Genomic DNA, 21507 nt, shown 5'->3' with positions numbered 1-21507 from the left:
AATGACATTTAGGAAAGCTAAATGGGTCCCTAGGAGAAAAATGTATGATACATTCCACATTGTGAAATAAGTAAAACAATGGGGAAGTCATTTTTTTTGGCAATAGTAACTTGCTTTCCCATAAAAGATAATGAATCTGAGCATTTTTCTCTTAAAGAAATGGTTAAAATGTAAGTTGGCCATCAACTGGCAAATAGAGGGAACAGTTTCAAGGGCTATATGGCCGGTAAGAACTTTCATCTTCAAAATAAGGTATTAAGTCTTTAAATAAGTCTTTGCTGTTCAGTCAGTCAGTCAGTTAACAAATATTTATCAGTCTACCATAGGTCAAGCGCTGTGATAGGGCTGAGGTACACTGACGAACGAGGCAGATAAAGACCAAAGAGGGGATTCAGACAGAGGAACAGGGCTGAGATTCGTGTTTTCAATTCACTGAGAATTATGTGAGGCAGAGTGGTCAAGAATGACCTCTCTGATGCAGGCTTTGAAGTCATTAAGGACAAGGAATACCGGTGGGGGCCTGGGGGAGGCAAAAATGAACCTGGAGAGGAACGCTGGAAGTCACTGCTGGGTTTTAAGAAGGGAAAGGACAGAATCGTGCCCGCACAGGGTGGGAAGTGGGAAGCAAGGGAATGCGTCTGCATATACCTTGGAGGAGACGCAGAAGGCTTCCCTACGGTGGTAGTAGATAGGGTGGTAGCAGATAGATTTAGCATATATTTTGAAGTGGAGTCAACAGGGCTTAAAAATAATTTAACATGGGGATGGGGTTGAGAAAAAGAGAGGAATTATCCAGGACGCCTAGGTTTCTGGCTTAGGATCATTTCCCTTAGTTTCCTTCAAGGCCCTTACCACAATTAAGGCAACTTAAGCCTTCACCTTGTTAATTTATTTGTTTATGTGTTTATTCTGTCCATCTAGAATAATCCTGTCCAATAGAAAAGTAATGCAAGGGGCGCCTGGGTGGCTCAGTCGTTAAGCGTCTGCCTTCGGCTCAGGTCATGATCCCAGGGTCCTGGGATCGAGCCCCGCATCGGGATCCCTGCTCAGTGGGAAGCCTGCTTCTCCCTCTCCCTCTCCCCCTGCTTGTGTTCCTGCTCTCGCTGCACCTCTCTCTGTCACATAAATAAATAAAATCTTTAAAAAAAGAAAAAAGAAAAAAAAGAAAAGTAATGCAAGCCACATATGTAATTTGCTAGTAGTTACATTAAAAAAAGAGGTGAAATTAATATTAATGATATATTTTGCTTAATTCAATATATCTAGAATATTTTTTCCAACAAGTAACCAATATAATACCTAATGAGAAATTTTACAGGTTTTTTTTGTATTAAGTCATCAAAATACAGTGTTTATTTTACACTGAGAACACATCTCAATTCAGATTACCACATTTTAAGTCCTTAAGAATCAGCCGTGGCTAGTGGCCATATGCTGGACAGTACATATCTAATATGAGCCACCGAGGGTGCATCCATTCAGTCTAGTTCACTGTTATCTCCTGCAACTGAAACATTCAGGGGCATACAGTGAGCATTTGATATACTTTGAACGAGTCCATAAATGCCTGGTTGGGGGGGCCCTATCGGAGGCAGTCATTTTGGGGGTGGGGATCAAAGCTTTCATTTTGGATTTGTTCAGTCGGAGATATCTATGAAGCATCTAAGTAGAGAAGTCAAAAAAAGAAGTAGATATGAGAGTCTTGGACTGAGAAGATCTGGGAGGAGAGGTAAATTTGGCACCTTGATGGGTCCTCAATCCAAAGGAATCATGGTGGATTACCTTGGGAAAGAGCGCAGAGAAAAGAAAGGGCCTAAGACCTTGCCCTCAGAGATACCAACATTTCAATGTTAAGTGACAGAAGAAGAAAATCAGGGAAGTGTGGTGGTGCCAAGAAATCGGAAGAGTGAGTTCTTTAAGGAGAGAGGAGTGGTCAACTGCTGAGAGATCAGGTATTTAAAAAAAAAAAAAAAAAAAGGTAGGAGCATCGAGATCCTAACAATGATCCTGCCACACATTCCACAATCATGATCTCTTTTAAGCCCTCCTTATAATGCTTTGAGTCAAAGAGAGTTTTTTGGGTTTTTTTGTTTTTTTAGTACAAAGAAATTTGGCCTCCAAAAGGTCAAGGAGCCCAACTAATTTACGGAAGAACCAGATCTAGGCCCTAAGACTCAGTCCAGCAATATTTACAGAACATATTTTAAAGCACTGGGAATAACAAGAAACCATGAAGGTTTATAGAAAAAGCGTGACTTATCTGTGACTTCATCAGGTTTAGGTATTTTGAGAATAAATGTACATTTGGCATCATCTTTCAAGTATGGAACTAGACCAAGATTACATGATCCGGATTTCTTGTAAGTTTCCAAGTGCCTTCTGCCCTTCATTCATAACACCTAGAATTCTTACCACACTGTTCCTCATAGGACTCGGTTTCTCAACTTATCTTAGGCAATGCAGTAATACTGCTTCTGCAGTGCATTAATGTAAATTAATAACTTCAGTCAGGAGAAAGATAGTCTGCATACAGTTTTCAAGTGTGTTGTTATAAGTAAATTAAGCTTTCTTCGCTGCCTTTCAAAACACAGAAAGAATGAAATGATCTAGTTTAAACTCTATGGCTAAGTAGTTGCATGACCTTGAATAAGACTACCTTTCCTGTGCCTCACTGTTCTTATCTACAGAACAGGGGAGTTCAGTCAGAGGATGTCTAGTTCTTAAAATAACATGCTTAATGTTATAGTTAATTAGGGTTAACTCTGTCCAGATATTGAACTTCCAATTTAATCAGTGTGTGAAGATCATCCCAAAGGAAGTCAAGAAACCTAGAAATGAATTCCAAGGGCACCACCAGGTAGACATGTAATCATGGGACAGGGAATAACCTCTTTCCCCATATGTTAATGGCATGATAAATCTGATCATCTCTCAGCATTGTTTCAAGGACTGAACCAGGTAAGGTATGCTTTATCACCTCTAAAGTAGAGAAATTAGAAGTGTAAGTACTGTTAAAGCGGATCTTTGAAACACTGTATACATTATCACTCCCAGCAAGTACCAGACTCAGTCCCCTGTTACTTATCATTTGTTGAGTTATAGGTTATGGTATTGAAATAAGCTCAGTGTGAGAAAGGAGAAAACTGCAGAGTCTGGGTATCTCCAGAGAGCGCCTATCTCTGAACGGTTACAAGAACATAATGGGATACACCAAAAAGAAACGAGAAAGAAAGGGGGAAGGAAGGAATTCGCGGGTAGAAGAGAAAGAAAGGCAAGGCCACGTTAGGGAAATAAAAGGCGAGTCCGGAGAAGTAGCAAGGATTAGGAGGGGAAATGGGAAAGGGCAGGGCAGGAACGGGAGCCAGTCAGACCAAGGACAAGGGTGGTGGCGAATGAGTGGCTAGTCCGGCGACTTGCCAAAGCAGGCACCCGGCGGAGGAGGGGAACGGGAGGGTGGGGCTTGGCGAAGGGCAATGGCAGGGCAAGACTTAAAAGGGGATGACCCCAGCTAGTTGATGCCACCGGTGACTTCCAACGCCCAGGGCAAGGCGACCCCACGAGGGATCACGGCGGAGGCAGCCCGCGGGCTCGCGAGGGAGGCGCGCACACGCGAAAGGGAGCCCCGGGGAGCGCCCGGCAGCCGCGCCACCATGTGCGAGCTGTACAGCAAGCAGGACACCCTGGCGCTGAGGAGGAAGCACATCGGGTGAGGGCTCCGAAGCCGCGAGGAAAGGCGCAGAGGGGGAAATAACTAGCGCAGGGGGCGGGGAGCTGAAGCGGGGCAGGTGGCCGGCGAGCCTGAACGCGCCAGGGCTGTGGCCGGCGGGGCCCGGGCGAGACGCCGCCGCCCACCCGCGCCGCACCTGCGCACGCGCGCTGCCGCCCGCGCTGTCCTGGCGCTCAGCCGCCGGCGGTCGAGCGGGGGCTGCGGGCGGCGGGAAGAGCTGACCCACGAGGGGTCCCCAGGAGGGCAACTCCAGTCCAGGGGCGGGCGCTGCGAGGGAAGATGGGTAGCTCTCCGCCGAATCCCAGCAACTCGAACGTTTCTCCAAACCATGAACTCAAAAATATTTTTGACAATGGCTATGAAAACGAACTAATTCTGACAGCTTTTGCTTAAAGTGAACTTTTTCTTCTTGCATGCTTGGTTAGATAAAGGGTTAATCCAGGCTGTAAAAAAAAAAAAAAATCCTTAAAACCACTTTCGTGGGGCGCCTGGGTGGCTCAGTCGGTTGGATGTCTGCCTTCAGCTCGGGTCATGATCCCAGCCCCGCATCGCATGGGGCTCCCGGCTCAGCGGGGAGCCTGCTTCTCCCTCTGCCCTCTGCCTGTCACTCCCCCTGCTTGTGCTCTCTCTCTCTCTCTTTCTCTCGCTCTCGCTCTCTCTCTGTGTCAAACAAAATCTTAAAAAACAAAAACAAAACACTTTCTTAAGGGTAAAATGCCACTTACCCACCTCGGTCTCCCAAGCTGTGCCCTCATTACAATTAAAAAGTGCAGTGTTCTCTCCTGTCTACTTTTGTTTTGCCCGAGTTATAAACGAGTGGGTGAAATACTGGTAAGCCTACAGGACTGAACCTTAAGTCTGACCTGGGCTCTGGTCCTAGTACGGTGTCTCGTTACCTGTGTGACCTCTGTCAAATTACTTTAATTTCCTCTTCTGTGGAAGTAGGAATAGTTTTCTGCTTCACAGGAGCGAGCAAATGAGATTAGTAAGCGGCATCTGGTTTTTAAAAAGGCACATCTAAGTATCAGTGATGATTGTGGCCACTGTCAAAGGCCTGCAATAGTCACACGTAATTAACAAACAGTGTCGCGGGTGAACAGAGAGAGGACTGGGGGGGGGGCGCATAAGAAAGAAAATAACTGGTATCCTCTCCTGAGAAATGCTGGGCGGCTCCTCCTACTCATCTCCTGGTCTCAACCGGGAAGGTTTCTAGATGGCCTTTTAGGAGACCGGGTGGAACTCTCTCATCCCTGCGTAGGGAAAGCCAAAATGATCCGATTCCTCCCTCATTACCCAGTCACCCCCTTGTTCTTTTCTAATCACCACTCCTTTCTGTTAGTTTTCAATCTGATGTGGTTAGATTCCAATGCAAACCCAATGACTTCTAACGTGAACTGAAGAAATTCTGTGAAAGGAGGAATGTAGCCATGGACAGCCTGAAAGAATTTTACCTGAAGTCTGAGTGGCGAGGTGGAAAGTACCATTAACAAGGGAAGCTGAAGTCTGCAGTTAACAGCCCACATTCATGACAAAGGTTTTCTTTGGCTTTTAACTCAGGGGTATAAACTAACAGCTGGGATTGAGCCAATAAGAAATTCTCACTAAATATTGTTTTCATTTTAACTGATGATGCTTAATCTGAGGCAATTTTAAATTAAGATTACCTATACACAAAATACTTTCTAAACAGTTGCATATCAATTTAATATACAAGCATCCAGTTACCTTCCAAAATAACTCCAATGCATGTGGCATTTTTTGTGTGTGTGCATGCAAAATCACCAAAATAAAAATAATATATTCCAGGGATGCCTGGGTGGCTCAGTGGGTTAAGCATCTGCCTTCCACTCAGGTCATGATCCTAGGGTCCTGGGATCGAGCCCCTCATTAGGCTCCTTGCTCAGTGGGGAGCCTGCTTCTCCCTCTCCCTGCCGCTCCCCCTACTTGTGCTCTCTCTCTCTCACAAATAAATAAAATCTTTAAATAATAATAATATATTCCATTTTAGTTTCTACGTGTCCATAGGGCCAACATCAGAAAACTTTGTGATGTTTCTATGTCGCTAAAATTTATATTCCAAACATTCATCCAAATAACCAAAAATATGGATGACTTTTTATTATGTTCAAAGTAATGGATTAAGAGGTTAGAAGAATAATTGGATTTCATTATTTGAGAATGGAAAATCCATTTGATACAGGACAAATACCACTCAAAAGACTTGAAAATGGTCTCCTATAAAATCTTTTGTAGTATTTATTACCAATTTATTTGTATTTAGCTTTCAGTGCTATTCATTTCTTTATCAATTAGATTAGAAGGGGAGAGAGAGGAAGCAAGCAAGCAAGCACTGTCCTGGGCTGTGGTATAGGACCGTCTATTTTCAAATTCTGTTTTTTTCATTTACTGGCTGTGTAATCTTGAACAAGTTTCTTGATTTTTCTGTGTCTCAGTTTCCTCACCTATAAAAATGAGAATGATAATAACCCCTGTTTCATAAGATTATTGGGAGGACTAAATGAAATGATTTTGTAATATTTGTCAGTTCCTGACACATAGTAAACCTCGAAAAAAAAGTTTGTTTGTTTGTTTTGTTTTCTGGTAGAACAAAACTTCCCAGAGGAAAATTAGTTATTGGTTTGTGTAATTAGAGTTGTCAGAGTTGATTCATGTGCCTCTAAACAGAGTTGTCAAATCACGGCAAATTTAATATAACAAACATATGAAATGTGAGCAGTGTCACCAATGCGGGGTTAAGGTAAAAGGTTCCAGGCTAATATGAAATTAAAAAAAAAATAATAACGTATGTCACCCAGGTTGTGTTTTCCCTTTCCTTTATGTAACTGTAATTTTCCACTGATCATGACCCTCCTTGAGAAGGAAAAACACTGAGCAGCCCTTCCAGACCAAAGTGTTTCCTTTCATTATTTCTAGACCCTCATGCAAAGTTTTCTTTGCTGCGGATCCCATCAAAATAGTGCGAGCCCAGCGGCAGTACATGTTCGACGAGACAGGCGAACAGTACCTCGATTGCATCAACAACGTTGCCCACGGTAAGTGTCCTGTCTCTGTAGTGCTGGGAAGGGTACATCTGGGGAGTAGGGCAGACACGGCGCCACTGATATTTGCCCCAGGAGGTGCAGTAGCTGCTGTTCCTTGGCTGGATGGGCCAGTAGTCCTAGCCCGGAAAAGTTACAGCGCAGCGTGGGAGAGAAAGCAGCTCAGCCTTTTTTTTTTTTTCCCCTTGCTTCAGAATCCCCATCACTCCGGGAATTTAGAATTGTAATTCCTTTTTTGGGTTTTTGTCTTCTGAATTTTAGTGGGACACTGCCACCCAGAAGTGGTCAAGGCTGCCCTGAAACAGATGGAACTGCTAAACACAAATTCTCGATTCCTCCACGACAATATTGTGGAGTACGCCAGGCGCCTTGCGGCAACCCTGCCGGAGAAACTCTCTGTTTGCTATTTTACAAATTCAGGGTATGTTTCCAGGTTTCCCACCCACCCCCATTCCCACCAATCTGTTTTTTTTTTACTCTCTCGCGCATACCTTTCTTCTTGATTCCTGGGGGAGCCCAAACATCTAAGGTTTCCTGAGATTTATGCCATGTACTAAGTGACCACACGATGGGGCCCTGATGGTTCTGGTTCTTCCGCTTTACTTCATGAGCTTGTGGTCGATAGGATACCCAACAGCGTTTGCTAGGGGTTTTGACCCAGCCGCTGATGATTAACATGTGCATGCAACTCAACTTCTTATTACCATGGCTTCCTTGGTGAAAGATGGGGAAAGCTTACCTAGCATGCTTTAGTATCCCTGAAGGTTAGGTTCATGTGAGAAAACCTAACCCGTCAAATAGCTCTCACCTCCTCAGGAAGTAGAGTAAGTAGCTAAAGAATCAATGGGCCTACATAGTTTCTTTAAGGCATGAATGAGGGGTTTTAGCAAAGAAAGAATTCTACTAAACAAGCTATAACTTTTGTAAGACTTTTGATTGACTTGTTTCTTGGGCAATGTCCTCAACACAAATACAAAAAAGGAAGGAGTAAATTCAAAAGAGTAGATATATCCCAACTTTTACATTCTGTAAATTCAAGTTATATATCTATTCTGTGGAATATTATGCAGACATTAAAAATAAGTTTTTTGGAAATACACATCTAATGACATGAAAAGCTTGCAATGCAACGTTATATTGGGAGGAAAGCTGTGCATACAGTGTACACTCATATTTTTAAAATTAGGTATATGTATAAATGTATTAAAACTATTAGAAATTCTGTAAATGTTCGATTATATGATTCTGTGATTCACTTTCATCTTTGCAATGAGATTTTAAAACCAAATTTATAAGCAGAAGATCGTCCTTTTTTCTTTGTAAAGAATTGAGGTATTTTAGGATCTAACTTATTGTTATAAAGCATTTTTGCCTTCAATAAATAAATGCCATAATATTTGACTTTCACTTCTAAAGAATCCTATACTGTCAAAGAGGGATTGCCCCAAGGAGCGCTGTCACCAGAGACTGAAGGTGATAGAGCCTGGGTTAGGACAAAGAGTAATCTTGAAGTTAAATAGACTTCAGTCTGAATGCTGGCTCTACCTCTTATTAGCTGTGAGAACTTATTCTGCCTCCTTAACCTCTCTGAGGCTCTTTCTTCATCCATATAAAGGAGATGGCAACCCTTGCCTTGCAAAGGAGTTACGAGAATAAATGCAAGCAAAACCCTCAGCATGATGTCTGGCAGATAGTAAACATCCCACAAATGATCATTTTCTTCTTCTGTGTCTGAGTTGTATATATAGACTATCTAAGCCAGATAGAAAAATTATGATCTTTATTTTTGTCGGTAAGGAGCTGATGAAATATTGAGTCAGGACAACATAGTTTAGTGGTCAAGTTGATGGGCTCTCGTGCTCCCCTTCCTCCCTTTGAGATCAGGCTTAATGTGGGCTTCCTAACATCCTGCAAGTTAGTCACCTACTCCTGTAGCTGAATTGGGCGGAGGTTGGAAATGAGCAGCGTATCCTTTGCATTGGGTTTCTTCTGTGTGTCTCATTCTTTATTGAAGACATCTGGGGAACTTGTATTAGAAGGATGAAGTGAGATTGCTGGGGGGGGGGGGAGACTAAAGGGGAAAGAGAAGACTTGCACTTATTTCCCCCATACATTTCTGAAAAACTGGGATCTTACAACTTTTGTAATTAACATTTTGAAATATTTTTAAAAGAGCTTATGTCACCTTGTCCCCTCTCTCTGTGATCTCTTAATAGATCTGAAGCCAATGACTTAGCCTTACGTTTGGCTCGGCAATTCAGAGGCCACCAAGATGTGATTACCCTTGACCAGTAAGTTTGGGATGCAAGACTTCTAAGCAAGAAGCTCTTTCAAGAGACAAAATTGTGTTGATCCTGTCCATACTAATACTACAAGCACACGGGGAGGAGGGCGGATATATGGCACAATGATTTTATTATGTAGTAAGGTATCAAGGTCAGCTGAGGCCTGAAGGATACTTAATTCCGTCCAAGTTCCTGCAAACGGGGGAGGCTCTCCTGGATGCTCTGTCATGGAGTCATGGGCTTTGCCTGAATCATTATTTATTGAGCCACTCTAATGAGTAACTCAGTATTTTCCAAAATAAAAATATAATTGATTTCTTCAAACTCTCTACGTTCACATCACTATTGTGACTACCCACTGTAATCATTTTAAAAGATAATAATTTAGAGCAAATTTTAAAGAAAATAAGAAACCAAGAAAAAGATAATACTTTCTTGTTAGTTTGAGACTATTACCAGCCATTGTTTAGTCTCATCTCCTTAACATGAATTTAGTACATTTTAAACAAGAAAACTGACAACCCCCATCTTTATTAAGATTTTTTCTTTTAATTTTTTTCTACCTCTCCACCCCACTCATCTCAGTCACAGAGGATTAAATTGAACACATACCTCATTTCTTGCCCTTTTATAGGCTTCTCTTGTTTTATGTGTCGGATCATCTCTTCATTTTCTACTGCTGCTGTAACAAATTACCACAAACGTAGTGGCTTAATTACCACCAACATAGTGGCTTAAGCAACGCAAATTTATTTCCATTTTAAATTCAAATGGGTCTTCACCGGGCCAAAACCAAGGTGTCAGCAGGACTGTGCTCCTTCTGGAGGCTTCTTCTGTTTGCTTGCTTTGCCCGGCTTATAGAGGCTGCCCGCATTCCTTGCTCGGGGTCCCCCCTTCATCATCAAAGCAGCCATTCTGCCGGTCCTGCCGTGGCCCCCATCCTCATCTCGCTTCCTCTGCCTCTGACCACCATCCCCCTGCCTTCTCCTTTCACTTGTAAAGACTCTTGTGATTCCACTGGACCCCCCAGGATTATCTCTCCATCTCAAGATTCTTAATTTAATTACACCTGCAAGGGCTCCTTTGCCATGTAACATAGTCCTAGGTTCCCAGGACTAGAATGTGTATTCCTTGCCCATTTTTCTATTGGGATTCCCACCTGTTTCTTGTTGGTTTGTGTTTGCTTATATAGGCTAGATCAAAAGATCTCAACCTTGACTGTGTCTTAAAATTATCTGGGAAAAATTTATTTAAATGCCAATGCCCAGGCCCCACCCCAGACCAATTAAAGAAAATCAGTGGTGGGGGCACCTGGGTAGCTCAGTGGTTAAGCGTCTGCCTTCGGCTCAGGTCATGATCCCAGGGTCCTGGGATCGAGCCCCGCATCGGGCTCCCTGCTCCGTGGGAAGCCTGCTTCTCCCTCTCCCACTCCCCCTGCTTGTGTTCCCTCTCTTGCTGTGTCTCTCTCTGTCAAATAAATAAATAAAATCTTTAAAAAAGAAAAGAAAAAAGAAAATCAGTGGTGGATCCCCGGAAACAGTATATATTTTTAAGTTTCCCAAGTGATTCTAATATGCAGGCAGAGTTGAGAACCACCATTGTGAGCATTAATCTTTTGTAGTTTGAAACATTTTAAATATCTTTTCCCACACTATCATCTATCTTTTAGCTTTGTCCATGGTATCCTTCAACCAAAATCTTTAATTTTCATCAAATCAAATAGATAAAATTTTCATCATATGGTTTATGTGATCTAAGTTTTGTTAATATCTCTCCCCCTACACCCACCACACCCCCCAGATCACAAAGATGTTTTCTCTGTTTTCTTCTACTACCTCACATGAAATCCACCTGGTGTCCACTGTGTTAAATCTATGTGTGGAGGTGTCTCTGAGCTGGCCTTCTGTCCCAGTCTTCTCTGTGTTCTCATGCTGATATATACTTACTGATACATACATATCATTCTGATACTTACTGTGGTGCTGTAGCATCTTTAGTCTTGCTAAGGGAAGTCCTCTCTCTTTGTTTTATCTATTCGTGGGCTTTTTAAAATTTCTTTTCCAGATCTCCCACTTATGCCTCTGGGCAAGAAACAGAAAACGAATATTATAGCCACCTGTATTTTAAGCAAGCGAAAAGAATCTCATAGCCACTTGGTCATCTCTCAATCTTAGTTCTTCCTGAGGAGACCTCCTGCCCTTACCAACTTGTATTTGCCCAGCATATGCAATCCGACATCCCATAGAAACCGTTCCAGACAGAAACACAGCCCATTCTGTGATATAAAGTTGTTTTAAAACTCACTAGAATGTAACTGTCGAATACATTTAAAGAATACTTACTTACCAAGTTTTCCATAAAGCTATAGAAAATAATTTTTGCATTTAGACAATCTAATTTAGCACATCTAATATTATCCTAAGAAATTAAGTTTTCTTTTCCTGCTTAAAAAAAAAATTGTCTATGAGGATCCATATTTGGTTTCCTATGTGTTTTATCACATGAATAAGGAGAACTGGACAAATTAAATGGCCAGTCTTGCCATGAAGAATTAGATCTTGTATAGTTAAGTCTGGCACTAAGGTTGAGATTCTCCTAGATGATGTACACTACTGTTTTTCATATACTACAGAAACTTCCTTCTCTGAGTGATTTTGGTTCCTGTTCTTTTTCTTTCCAGTGCTTATCATGGTCACCTATCATCTTTAATTGAGATCAGTCCATATAAATTCCGAAAGGGCAAAGATGTCAAGAAAGCATTTGTGCATGTGGTAAGTATCTTAGAGTCCAAGAATCAGAAAGCCGGTACTGGAAGAATGCCTAATGATAATCCAGTCCAATCCTTTCATCAAAATGAAACTACGAAAAAGAAACTAAAATCTAGAGCAGTTACTTTGACTTATTAAAGTCAAAAAGCTAGTTAATGACAGGATGTGGCTTAAAATCCATCGATGAGTATCACAATTAGCAAATTAGTATGGTGGTAGTGAAGGCTATTATTCACAGCTATCATGTTATTTTTCTTGCTTTTTGGTCTTTAATTACTTTTCCTATTTACTGATGCCAGCTTCAATTAGGAGTTGAATCTAGTGTGTATGAATGTCTCAAAATTATACTGCTCTATGCTAAAGTATTATGTAGAGTTATGAAGTAAAATAAATAGTGAAGAAAATAAAGAAACCAATCAAGTTGTTGTTGAAATATAAAAACCCCTTTGGTTTAATTAAGGATCAGTAGACTTTCTTAAGCGAATCATCAATTCCTTCTTTCAAAATGGTAAGACCTGATATCTGTGCTAAGGCATTCTAGTTTTCGGAATGATTACAATTTGCTATATAGTTGGTAAGTGTTGGTTTATTTTCAGTATAGAATAGTTAATACAATTTTCATCCATTGAAATTTTCAAATACAATAATCACACTTGTCATTTGAATTTGCTCTTGATTCAAATAGGGATGTAGTATAAAGGTCTAGGAGCAAATCCAAGCTCCTGTTCACAAATGCAAAGATCTTAGTTTTCACAGAATTCAGAAATGTTAAGGAAAAAGAACAAAAGAACCTAGAGTCACTTAAACCTACATGGTCACCTTTCCAGTATGCTCTTGTGGGGAAATGCTGGGGTTTTTTTGTTGTTGTTGTTTGTTTGTTTGTTTTAAGTTCATTTGTCTGAGAGGTAAATCTTGAGAAACTCTACCTTTTGGTTGCTTCCAGGCACCAACTCCAGACACTTACAGAGGCAAATACAGAGAAGATCATGCAGACCCAGCCAGCGCTTATGCAGAGGAAGTAAAGGAAATTATTGAAGAAGCTCATAACGGTGGAAGGAAGGTGTGTATTTACAGCTTTGGAAACAGCGTAACATCTTTTATAAAGTGGATCGAAATCACTGTGACACATTGGAGAGGTGGAAAAGGATTAGATCTCCATCCCCGTTCTGTTTTTCTCTGCTTGCTTTTCACTAGATTCATATTTCAAAAAGTACGTTATTATGATCATACCTCTAAGACTATTTTTATTTATTCTGAAAATGCAATCATTATGCCTCTTTCAGAACTGGTGGCCTAATTTCTCACTTTCCCAGTGGGTTGCTGACTCTGGCCCAAAGGGGGAGGGGGAGTGGGGATTAGAAAAGGCCCATGGACAGACTCTTCCAAATGAAAGTAGCATTGGGGGGTGGGCTGATATATGAGGAAGGGAAGGGAAGAGGCACAGTGGCCCTGGGACCTCTGAGCCAGTGCAGGCCTCCGGACCCAGGAAGCCATGCTGCTTCCCTCAAACTGGTACAACTTTCCCGAAGCTGCAGAGCCTGGGTTAGCCAAGGCAGATGTTTCTCCAACCTGAGCCTGGGTTTCGAAGGCAGAACCAGAATCCTCCAGAGTAAGAAAAAAGAGTTTGCATTTTCTCGGTCTTTACCCTACTCTCTTCAGCCTAACATAAATTTTCAGCCCGTTTGGGGGTTACTTATGTGGAGCTTTAAAGTGATATGACACATGCTTTGCCTTTAAACTGGCTTATAGCATCAACAGGGCAATAAAATAAAAAAAATCTTAAACTTTTTTTTAAAAAATTTTATTTCTTCATTTGAGACACAGAGATACAGAGAGAGAGAGAGAGAGCGCATGAGCAGGGGCAGAGGGAGAGGGAGAAGCAGGCTCCCCGCTGAGCCAGGAGCCCGATGTGGGACTCGATCCCAGAACCCCGGGATCATGACCTGAGCCGAAGGCAGATGCTTAACCATCTGGGCCACCCAGGTGCTCCCCAAAAAATCCTAATTGAGATAAAAATGAAGCCTTTCCTTTTTCCAATGCAAATACTTTTATCTTAGTGATTGGAGAGTCATTTGCGTTTCTTAACTGTTTTCTTCCCATCCCGTTCATTTTTTGTATCTTCAGATGTGACATCTGTGCGACTAGCCCTAAGTGCTACCTGTTCTGGAGACCTTCATATGCTTTTCTTTTTCAAGGTAGCCCATACCTCCTTACACAAACGGTAAAGAGTGCTTCCAGAAAAAAGTTTACATTACCAAGATCACATGGTCTTTTTGCTGCCAAAAGTGTTCGGAGAACTTTTTGAGAACATTAACATTCAGTAGTTGTGGACCCGATGCTGTCCTGTTAACAATGCTGAAAGCAATGAGCAAATATGAGATGGAAGCTTCAGAATATTAGATGTGCTTGAAAAGTCAGGGGATTTTAGAGAAGCAATCTCTTAGGTCCAGTGGCTTCATTTTATAGCTAATAAATGAAATATTTAAAAGTGAAGAACTTAAGCCAAGGTAATATAGTTACTGAGATGTAGTCTGGACAGAAACTTCGGTTCTCTTGACTTCATATCTCTTCTTGTCTATGCTTTCTCTTCTTGATTTAGTGTTACCTATCTTCTACTCCTCCTTTCTTCCCCTCTAGACCATTCCCTCTGCAATTCCTCTTGTGAATTGCCTGATTCTGTTAAGTCCGGTTCAGGGTAAGAACTAGAAATACAGCACAGTAACTAACCTATGTGGCCACCAGTCACCCTCCCCTTTCCCAAGAGCAAATTCCAGGCTCAGGCAGTCCTCATCACCCAGCTGGGGGAACAGGCACCTCGGTAATGGGGTTAGAACCTGGGTAATTTTTTTAGAAGTTGATGTCAAAGACTGATCATCATTCTTGCTCAGTTGATCCTAATGAAAACACTGCATTTGAATTAATAATGGAGAACCGGAGGTTGCTCTCTCTTCCATTTCTCATGGTAGTGTCACCGGTACTCTAGAATTTCAGAAACGGATGAATTTCAGATCAGTTGCTTTTCCAGCACGGACATCTCTTCTTATCTTTGTCATCAAGTGGCCTACTTGCGACTTGCCACCTGCCACAGGCCCATTCCCAACCATTTGAAAATAACCTGCTCTGTAAGAAGTCCTCTTTTTTAGGGGGTTCAAGGGGGACCTAATGGACTTTGACCCCATCTTCTCTTGTATAGATTGCTGCCTTTATTGCTGAATCCATGCAGAGTTGTGGCGGACAAATAATTCCTCCAGCAGGCTACTTCCAGAAAGTGGCAGAGTATGTACTTGACTTGGGCACTCTGGGTCAAACGGAAGGCTCTGTGACAGTTCTGCAAGGCCATACTGGTTAAAATATTGAAGTACTTCCAGACTAGCTGGTAAATAGCCACTTCAGCATGCCTGCCATGCCAGGACCCCCCAGAACCCCTCCACCCTCCCAAGATCCAACAAATAAAGGGTTTACACATGGTCCAGCAAGGGGGGCCTCCGGGGCTCTGCCCCAGTTCCCAGCCTGACATCGTCTCTGGCTGGTGCCCATGCCTTACCAATGAGTAAACACTTGAAGATTAACCCTGCTAAACACCACTTCTTGTTCATGTCTTTCTCTTCCCACTTAAAATGCCACAGTAGAGCTTACTTGAAGCAGCACAAACCTGAATAATAAGAATATGTCTACTCTGGAAAGTATGTGATTATATTTCAAAGTCAGTGACATCACATAGATGTCACTGGGGATTTGAGCACAGAACTGTTTTTGACAACGATTCCAGACCTCAAATTAACAACATTTTTTTAAGTCCTCCATAATCTGTATCTTTGTGGGTGGGTTTGGGGACTCTCAGTGACCTGAAGACGTTAGACTTCCCTTTTGCTTTTCAGATACGTACACAGAGCAGGAGGTGTGTTTATAGCTGATGAAGTTCAGGTGGGCTTTGGCCGAGTTGGGAAACACTTCTGGAGCTTCCAAATGCATGGCGAAGACTTTGTTCCAGACATTGTCACAATGGGAAAACCAATGGGCAATGGCCACCCAATGGCATGTGTGGTAACAACCAAAGAAATTGCAGAAGCCTTCAGCAGTTCTGGGATGGAATATTTCAATACGGTAAATGTTGGCCTCCCAGTTTATGCTTACAGGGAAAAATACTGTGTGTTCTTACACTTCTTGCCAATGTAGTAAAGAATAAAGAATAAAGTTCAGTATTGCCAGCTAACCACCCCAGGACCTTAGCCAAATTTTGATCTAACCATATTTCATTTTATCTGGCATAATTCTCCTTGTATTTTTCCTTGTGTATCTTTCCCCTTTCTAAAATGACTGATTGTTCCAGTGATAAATGGTTGCCTTGCTAACTCTAGAGGTTATGATGTTTCATCCACAGATGATATGATCTTCTTTATTTTATATCACATTTAAATTCCCCAAACATTTCTAAAGTGTTTAGATGATACAGAACTATAAATGTTATATGACTGTCATAGGAGATACGAAATTTTCTATCTTTGGGAAATTTTATTTCCTTGGTTTTACCCCCATAAGTCATGAACTTTAAGCTTGGAAAAATTATTATAGTTTGTGCTGTATGTGTAATAGGACTTGTGACAACTAAAAGTAAGATTCGAATCTAAGGACATAAATTATTCGGAGAAAATGTCATTGTTTAGCTGTTTTCACACAACTGTTCAGGGGCAGAAGCCCATATCTCCCTCACTGAACCACACTCTGAAATCCTTAGTTCCCAAAGCAGTGTCTGGTTTTTGTTTGGGTGAACTAACAAATTCCCTGATAGTCCTCCATACCAATTATGCAGGATAGAGAATATAATTTGGGATGAATTTTTACTCAGTTGTAAGCAAATAGAATCACATTATATTCTAAATCTAAAAAGTTTACAGCACAAGGGAAAAATTTATTGAAATTATAGCTCTACCTGCCTATGTGTGAGCCAAATTTCTCATGGATGAAGCAATACCACTAAACTATTACGGTTTTTCAATCTTTTTTCTGCAGTATGGAGGAAATCCAGTATCTTCTGCTGTTGGTTTGGCTGTCCTGAATATAATTGAAAATGAAGACCTTCAAGGAAATGCCACTAGAGTAGGGGATTATCTTACTGAGTTACTCAATAAACAGAAGGCTAAACATACTTTGATAGGAGACATCAGGTATGTTTATCATGAACTTGTCATGTGCTTATTCATTTTTCCAATGAAAATAGCTTAAATTTTATCTTATAAATTTAAAATAAATTACATAAAACCAAATCTAGAAAACACTGAAAAACATAAAAAAAACAAAACTCATTCTTAATCCAGAATCCTGATATCACCACTGTTAACTTTTGGGTGTATATCTTTCTCAATTTTATACTTAAAAAAAAAATAAAGCCAATATAATTTCAGCCCCTGAAAGATGAGAAGAAGGAACTTAAAGTAACTGTAAATGATTTGTTAAAAATTATTTAAAATGACATCCTGGAAAACTTGATGTTTTTCATAGATATATGTAAACATTAAACATCATCATTAATGTCCTGAGAAACTAAATAGCATAAAAGATTGTTTTTAAGATTTTTTCTTTTACAATTAAGTAAAGAAAAAAACTGGATGACAAAACCAACTTGGTTCAAAAACTGGACAGACCTGTGACACTGGATTGATATCTTGGATTAGTTAGAATCAATAACAGTTACCCCTACGGGGAATCATATCCAGCTTCGAATTAAACTGAAGTTTGGGAACAGTGTTAGTATTTTATGACAATGCGGTGTCTGATAGAGCATCTGTCAAGTTTCTTTCTTTACCTTCTTCAGAGGCATTGGCCTGTTTATTGGAATTGACTTGGTGAAGGACCGTCAGAAGAGGACCCCCGCCACAGATGAAGCTCAACATGTCATCTACGAGTAAGTGCACCCCCACACCTGATGTCCCGGTTTGAAACATGCCCCTCCCCCCCCATTGAAAGCTTCTCTTATTTCTTCGCATTTCTCCAAATAAGGGAAGTTGGAGATGCATGCAATTTATAAATGTGGGCTGCTTACATGAGAATACTTAACTGCTCTATGTTCACATCATTCTTTTTTTTTAAGATTTTATTTATTTGAGAGAGAAAGAGAGCACAAGCGGGAGGAGGGGCAGAGGGAGAGGGAGAAGCAGACTGCCCTCTGATCAGGGAGCCCACTGCACCCCAGGACCCGGGGACCATGACCTAAGTGGAAGGCAGATGCCTAACCAACTGAGCCCCCCAGGCACCCCCTTCACATCATTCTTAAATAACCTTAGTAACCAGTTGTATGCACTCACGCGTATTTCCTGCCCAAATTAGGATGAAAGAAAAGCGAGTCCTTCTCAGTGCCGATGGACCTCATCGAAATGTGCTTAAAATAAAACCACCTATGTGCTTCACGGAAGAAGATGCGAAGTTTATGGTGGACAAACTCGATGAGATTCTAACAGGTCTGTTCAATGACATTTCAGATGCCTCCCCATCTCACACCCGGTCATACATGATGGTGCGTGTTGTTCTTCATGACAGAATGGAAGGCGCTTGGAAATGAATGTGTAACTTTGTAGGTAGCACTAGAAAAAGCTGAAAAGTCATACCTATGTAGACTCTTAGTTAACTCTAAATTTTCTGTTTGCCCTCCCACAGCTCCAGATCTGGGTTTTTAAGGACCTGACACAGGCTTATTTTTTCCCTATTTTCACTTTTTAAAAAAACTGCATGTCTGCCTCGCACCGTGCCTATAGATGCTGCAGCGTGTAGGGCTTTAGCCTTCTACCAGGGAAATCTGAGAAACATTAGTAATAAAAATTACAGGGTACAGGTTAACAACTCTTTGCTATATGCTGAATCGTTTGACTTGTGTGTATATTTCACTTATTACATTTAACTTTGGAGGCTTTTTTTTGTCATTCAGAACTATCCCTGTCACAGGAATTTATCTTTTGCTTACCTATATTATATAATTAGGTTCATTTGGGTTTTTGTTACGAGCATAAATTGAGCTTAAAAAGTAAACTAGCGACATAAAACCCTGTTGGAAAGCATAACAAACTGTCAAACGTTAGAATACTTTTGGTTTTGCTTTAGTTATAGTTTTAACATTCAACTTCTCTGCTCCCTTCTCAGACTTTTGGGGGTTAGGGTAAGGCTGATAAGCCAGGAATCGATATAGCATACAAAATAGATTGTCAGTGTTGGAAAACTTGAGAGTCAGCCCAAGTTATCTGTAGTATGGTCACTGTCTTTGGATCAAGATCACACCCACACCTGGCAAGCATTCCTCACACACCTGCATTTCCTCCGGTCCTCTGAAGGGCCAGGTGGAAGGAAGAGTATAGGATGAGGCAAGTCTGTCACCATTGCTTCAAAGGCATCTCAGAACTTGGGCATTAATAATGGTGGGCCGAAGAATTTCCGTTGAATAAAGGGAACAAGGCATACCTAACCCAGGTTCAGTGCCCCTTGTAAATGATAATGATGAAACGTGGCAATAAAAGTTTAAAAGCAGCAATTCTAATAGGGACATGTTTTAAACACATTACATTTACTTCTCAGTTCTTCATTAAAGGTATTTCTAAAGATACCAGAAAGGTTTTTTTTTTAAGATTTTTATGTTCTTCTGTCTTCTCCCTTGTATCTTCCTTGATGTAGTTTTAGAAGAAGCCATCGGAGTCCGAAGTGAGAGTATGATCTCTGAGAATGCTCCATGCAGAGCAAAGGTAAGAAAGAGGCTGCTACTCTATTTTTAGGGGAAAAGTTTAAAACTTTGGAAAATTGACTAAAAGGAAGGCAAATTTTAAAAAGTTGTACAATAACCTTTAGAATAAAATCCACCTTTGTTGGGATTGGCTTCTTGTGGCAATTTTGAGTGCACGATTACATTTCAAAGCAAGTATCATACCGTTTGAAAGAAATAAAGTCAAAGAGTCATTCTTACAGGATCATTCCCATACTCCCCCCAAAAACCCTCAGGCCTGCCAAGGAAACCGGCAAAATATAGAGAGAAATGATAACAAATGTCCTCAGCTCCTTCCTGTCTGAGGGCCACCTGACACTGGCTCGGATTCCCACACATCACTCTTTAAAATCAGCAGAAGCCTTAGCAGTGTGGCTCCAGAAGGCCCGGGTTCGGTCTCAGATGGCGGCCAGGGCCTGGGAACCCTCTGGCACCAAGTGGCCTAGTTTCTGCATTTGATGTGCTTCCAGCAGAGGGCCTTTCCATTCTCTCCCCGAGCTGCCCAGGGTGTGAGAAAGCGCTCCCCGGCTCAGGAAACAGAAAGGCGAACGCTCAAGAGGCTTTGTTGCATAATTTGCTATTTGTTTATGACTCCGATGCATAAAGGAACACTCAGTGCCTCGAGCCCGCCTGCACGTACGGAGCAGTCAGCAAAGCCCTTTTCCTGGTGCAAAAACATTAGGCTCTTTGAGAGCAAATGGTTTGCTAACAGGACTGCTTCTGTCTCTTGGTGGAACACAAACCAATTCTAGAAATCAATTCTTATCTGTAGTTTGAGATTCGCTTATCACGTCCCGGACAGAATCGTAGCTGAGAACTGAGTACGCATTGACAAGGAGCTTACAGAAGAAGGGAGTTCATGGGAAATTGCACATTGGAGTTAGCACACATGTTCCTGAAATTTTGGCTGGGAGTTCCGGATTTTATGTTGACATTGCATTTCAGATGTCTATGGAAGAGAGTAGCCAGGGTTCGGGAGGACGGCGCAGCACTGTGGTGTGTGAGGCTGAGCTGCCCCACTGGCCCGCTGAGTCAGCCCCGCGGAGGCTGGGGGGAGTGCGGGGGGGGGGCCCGGGGGGGCCAAGGGGGGGAGTCCTGGCCCGCTGCAGTCTATGCGTCTGTCTTGCAGTTGCCGAACGAAGCACGCTCAGAACGGCTCGGTGATGGCACCTCGGACCCCAGGGAAAATCCCAGCCCAAAGAGGAACGGACTGTGCACAGATAAACATTCCCTGCTCAGTAAGAGGCTCAAGACATGAGAGATAACACTGTAAAGCAGGACAAATGTCCAGGGTTATAGAGAATCATTGGAAGTGTTTCTTCTCTTAGCCGCTCTATCGTACCCTCTAACGGTAGAATTTGCATTCCGCTTTGGTGTGTTGATACAAAGGTAACGGAGTGAAAAGAATAAGCCAAGTGATAATCAAACCATGTCAAGATGATTAGTTCAGCTCTAGCATGTTAATTCCTGACTTGAGATTTCTGAAAGTGTTTTATTTATTCTACTAAATTTACGCTTCAAATTGAAAATGAAGTTGGCAGTTTTACTTCGCGTGTTTTAATGTTTGAAATGAGAGAGCAAAGCACAATAGGTTCCTTAATTTTGGAGACTTAGTGTCTTAAAATACGAAGGAATCATTCTTTACTGTTTTAATTTATATATATTTGGGGGGCTATAATAAAAGATGACGTAAACCAAAACATTTTTACTAGAAAAATGTACCCTTCTTTTGCAGAGAATATTAGGGCTGGTAAAATCAAAGCCATTTGGAAAAAATCACATACAGCAAGTGTTAAGAAGTAAGTGGATAAATCAGACCTCTGGCTGAGGACCAGGTTAGTCAAGATCCTGTGGAATCGTGGTGGGGGCCTGGCGGCATCCAGGACCACAAAGAGTCAACTCAGAAGCACACAGACGTAGCTAGAAC

At 41.6% G+C, this 21507-nt stretch overlaps 1 protein-coding gene across 3 annotated transcripts; it reads left to right on the top strand.

Annotated features, from left to right (window-relative positions):
• Positions 1-3429: 3429 nt before the first annotated feature.
• On the top strand, positions 3430-21109 carry ETNPPL (ethanolamine-phosphate phospho-lyase). 3 transcript variants are annotated; one of them, XM_032400980.1, is made up of 14 exons: positions 3487-3706; positions 5067-5261; positions 6662-6780; positions 7048-7207; positions 9003-9077; positions 11752-11842; positions 12783-12899; positions 15033-15115; positions 15718-15943; positions 16850-17004; positions 17652-17741; positions 18164-18294; positions 19496-19563; positions 20710-21109. In XM_032400980.1, exons 3-14 carry the CDS (start codon positions 6726-6728, stop codon positions 20836-20838), a joined length of 1380 nt encoding a protein of 459 aa, XP_032256871.1. In that variant the 5' UTR covers positions 3487-3706; positions 5067-5261; positions 6662-6725; the 3' UTR covers positions 20839-21109. The 3 variants fall into 3 exon arrangements, with proteins under 3 accessions (XP_032256869.1, XP_032256871.1, XP_032256870.1); XM_032400978.1 differs by lacking the exon at positions 5067-5261 and having other exon boundaries at positions 3430-3706; XM_032400979.1 differs by lacking the exon at positions 3487-3706 and having other exon boundaries at positions 4348-5261.
• Positions 21110-21507: the final 398 nt, after the last annotated feature.

This window comes from Phoca vitulina, unplaced genomic scaffold (assembly GCF_004348235.1).
Source record: "Phoca vitulina isolate PV1807 unplaced genomic scaffold, GSC_HSeal_1.0 scaffold3, whole genome shotgun sequence".
NCBI classification, from domain to species: Eukaryota; Metazoa; Chordata; class Mammalia; order Carnivora; family Phocidae; genus Phoca; species Phoca vitulina.
The sequence above is the reverse complement of the archived record's forward strand: the minus strand, read 5'-3'. Positions and strand labels throughout refer to the sequence as shown.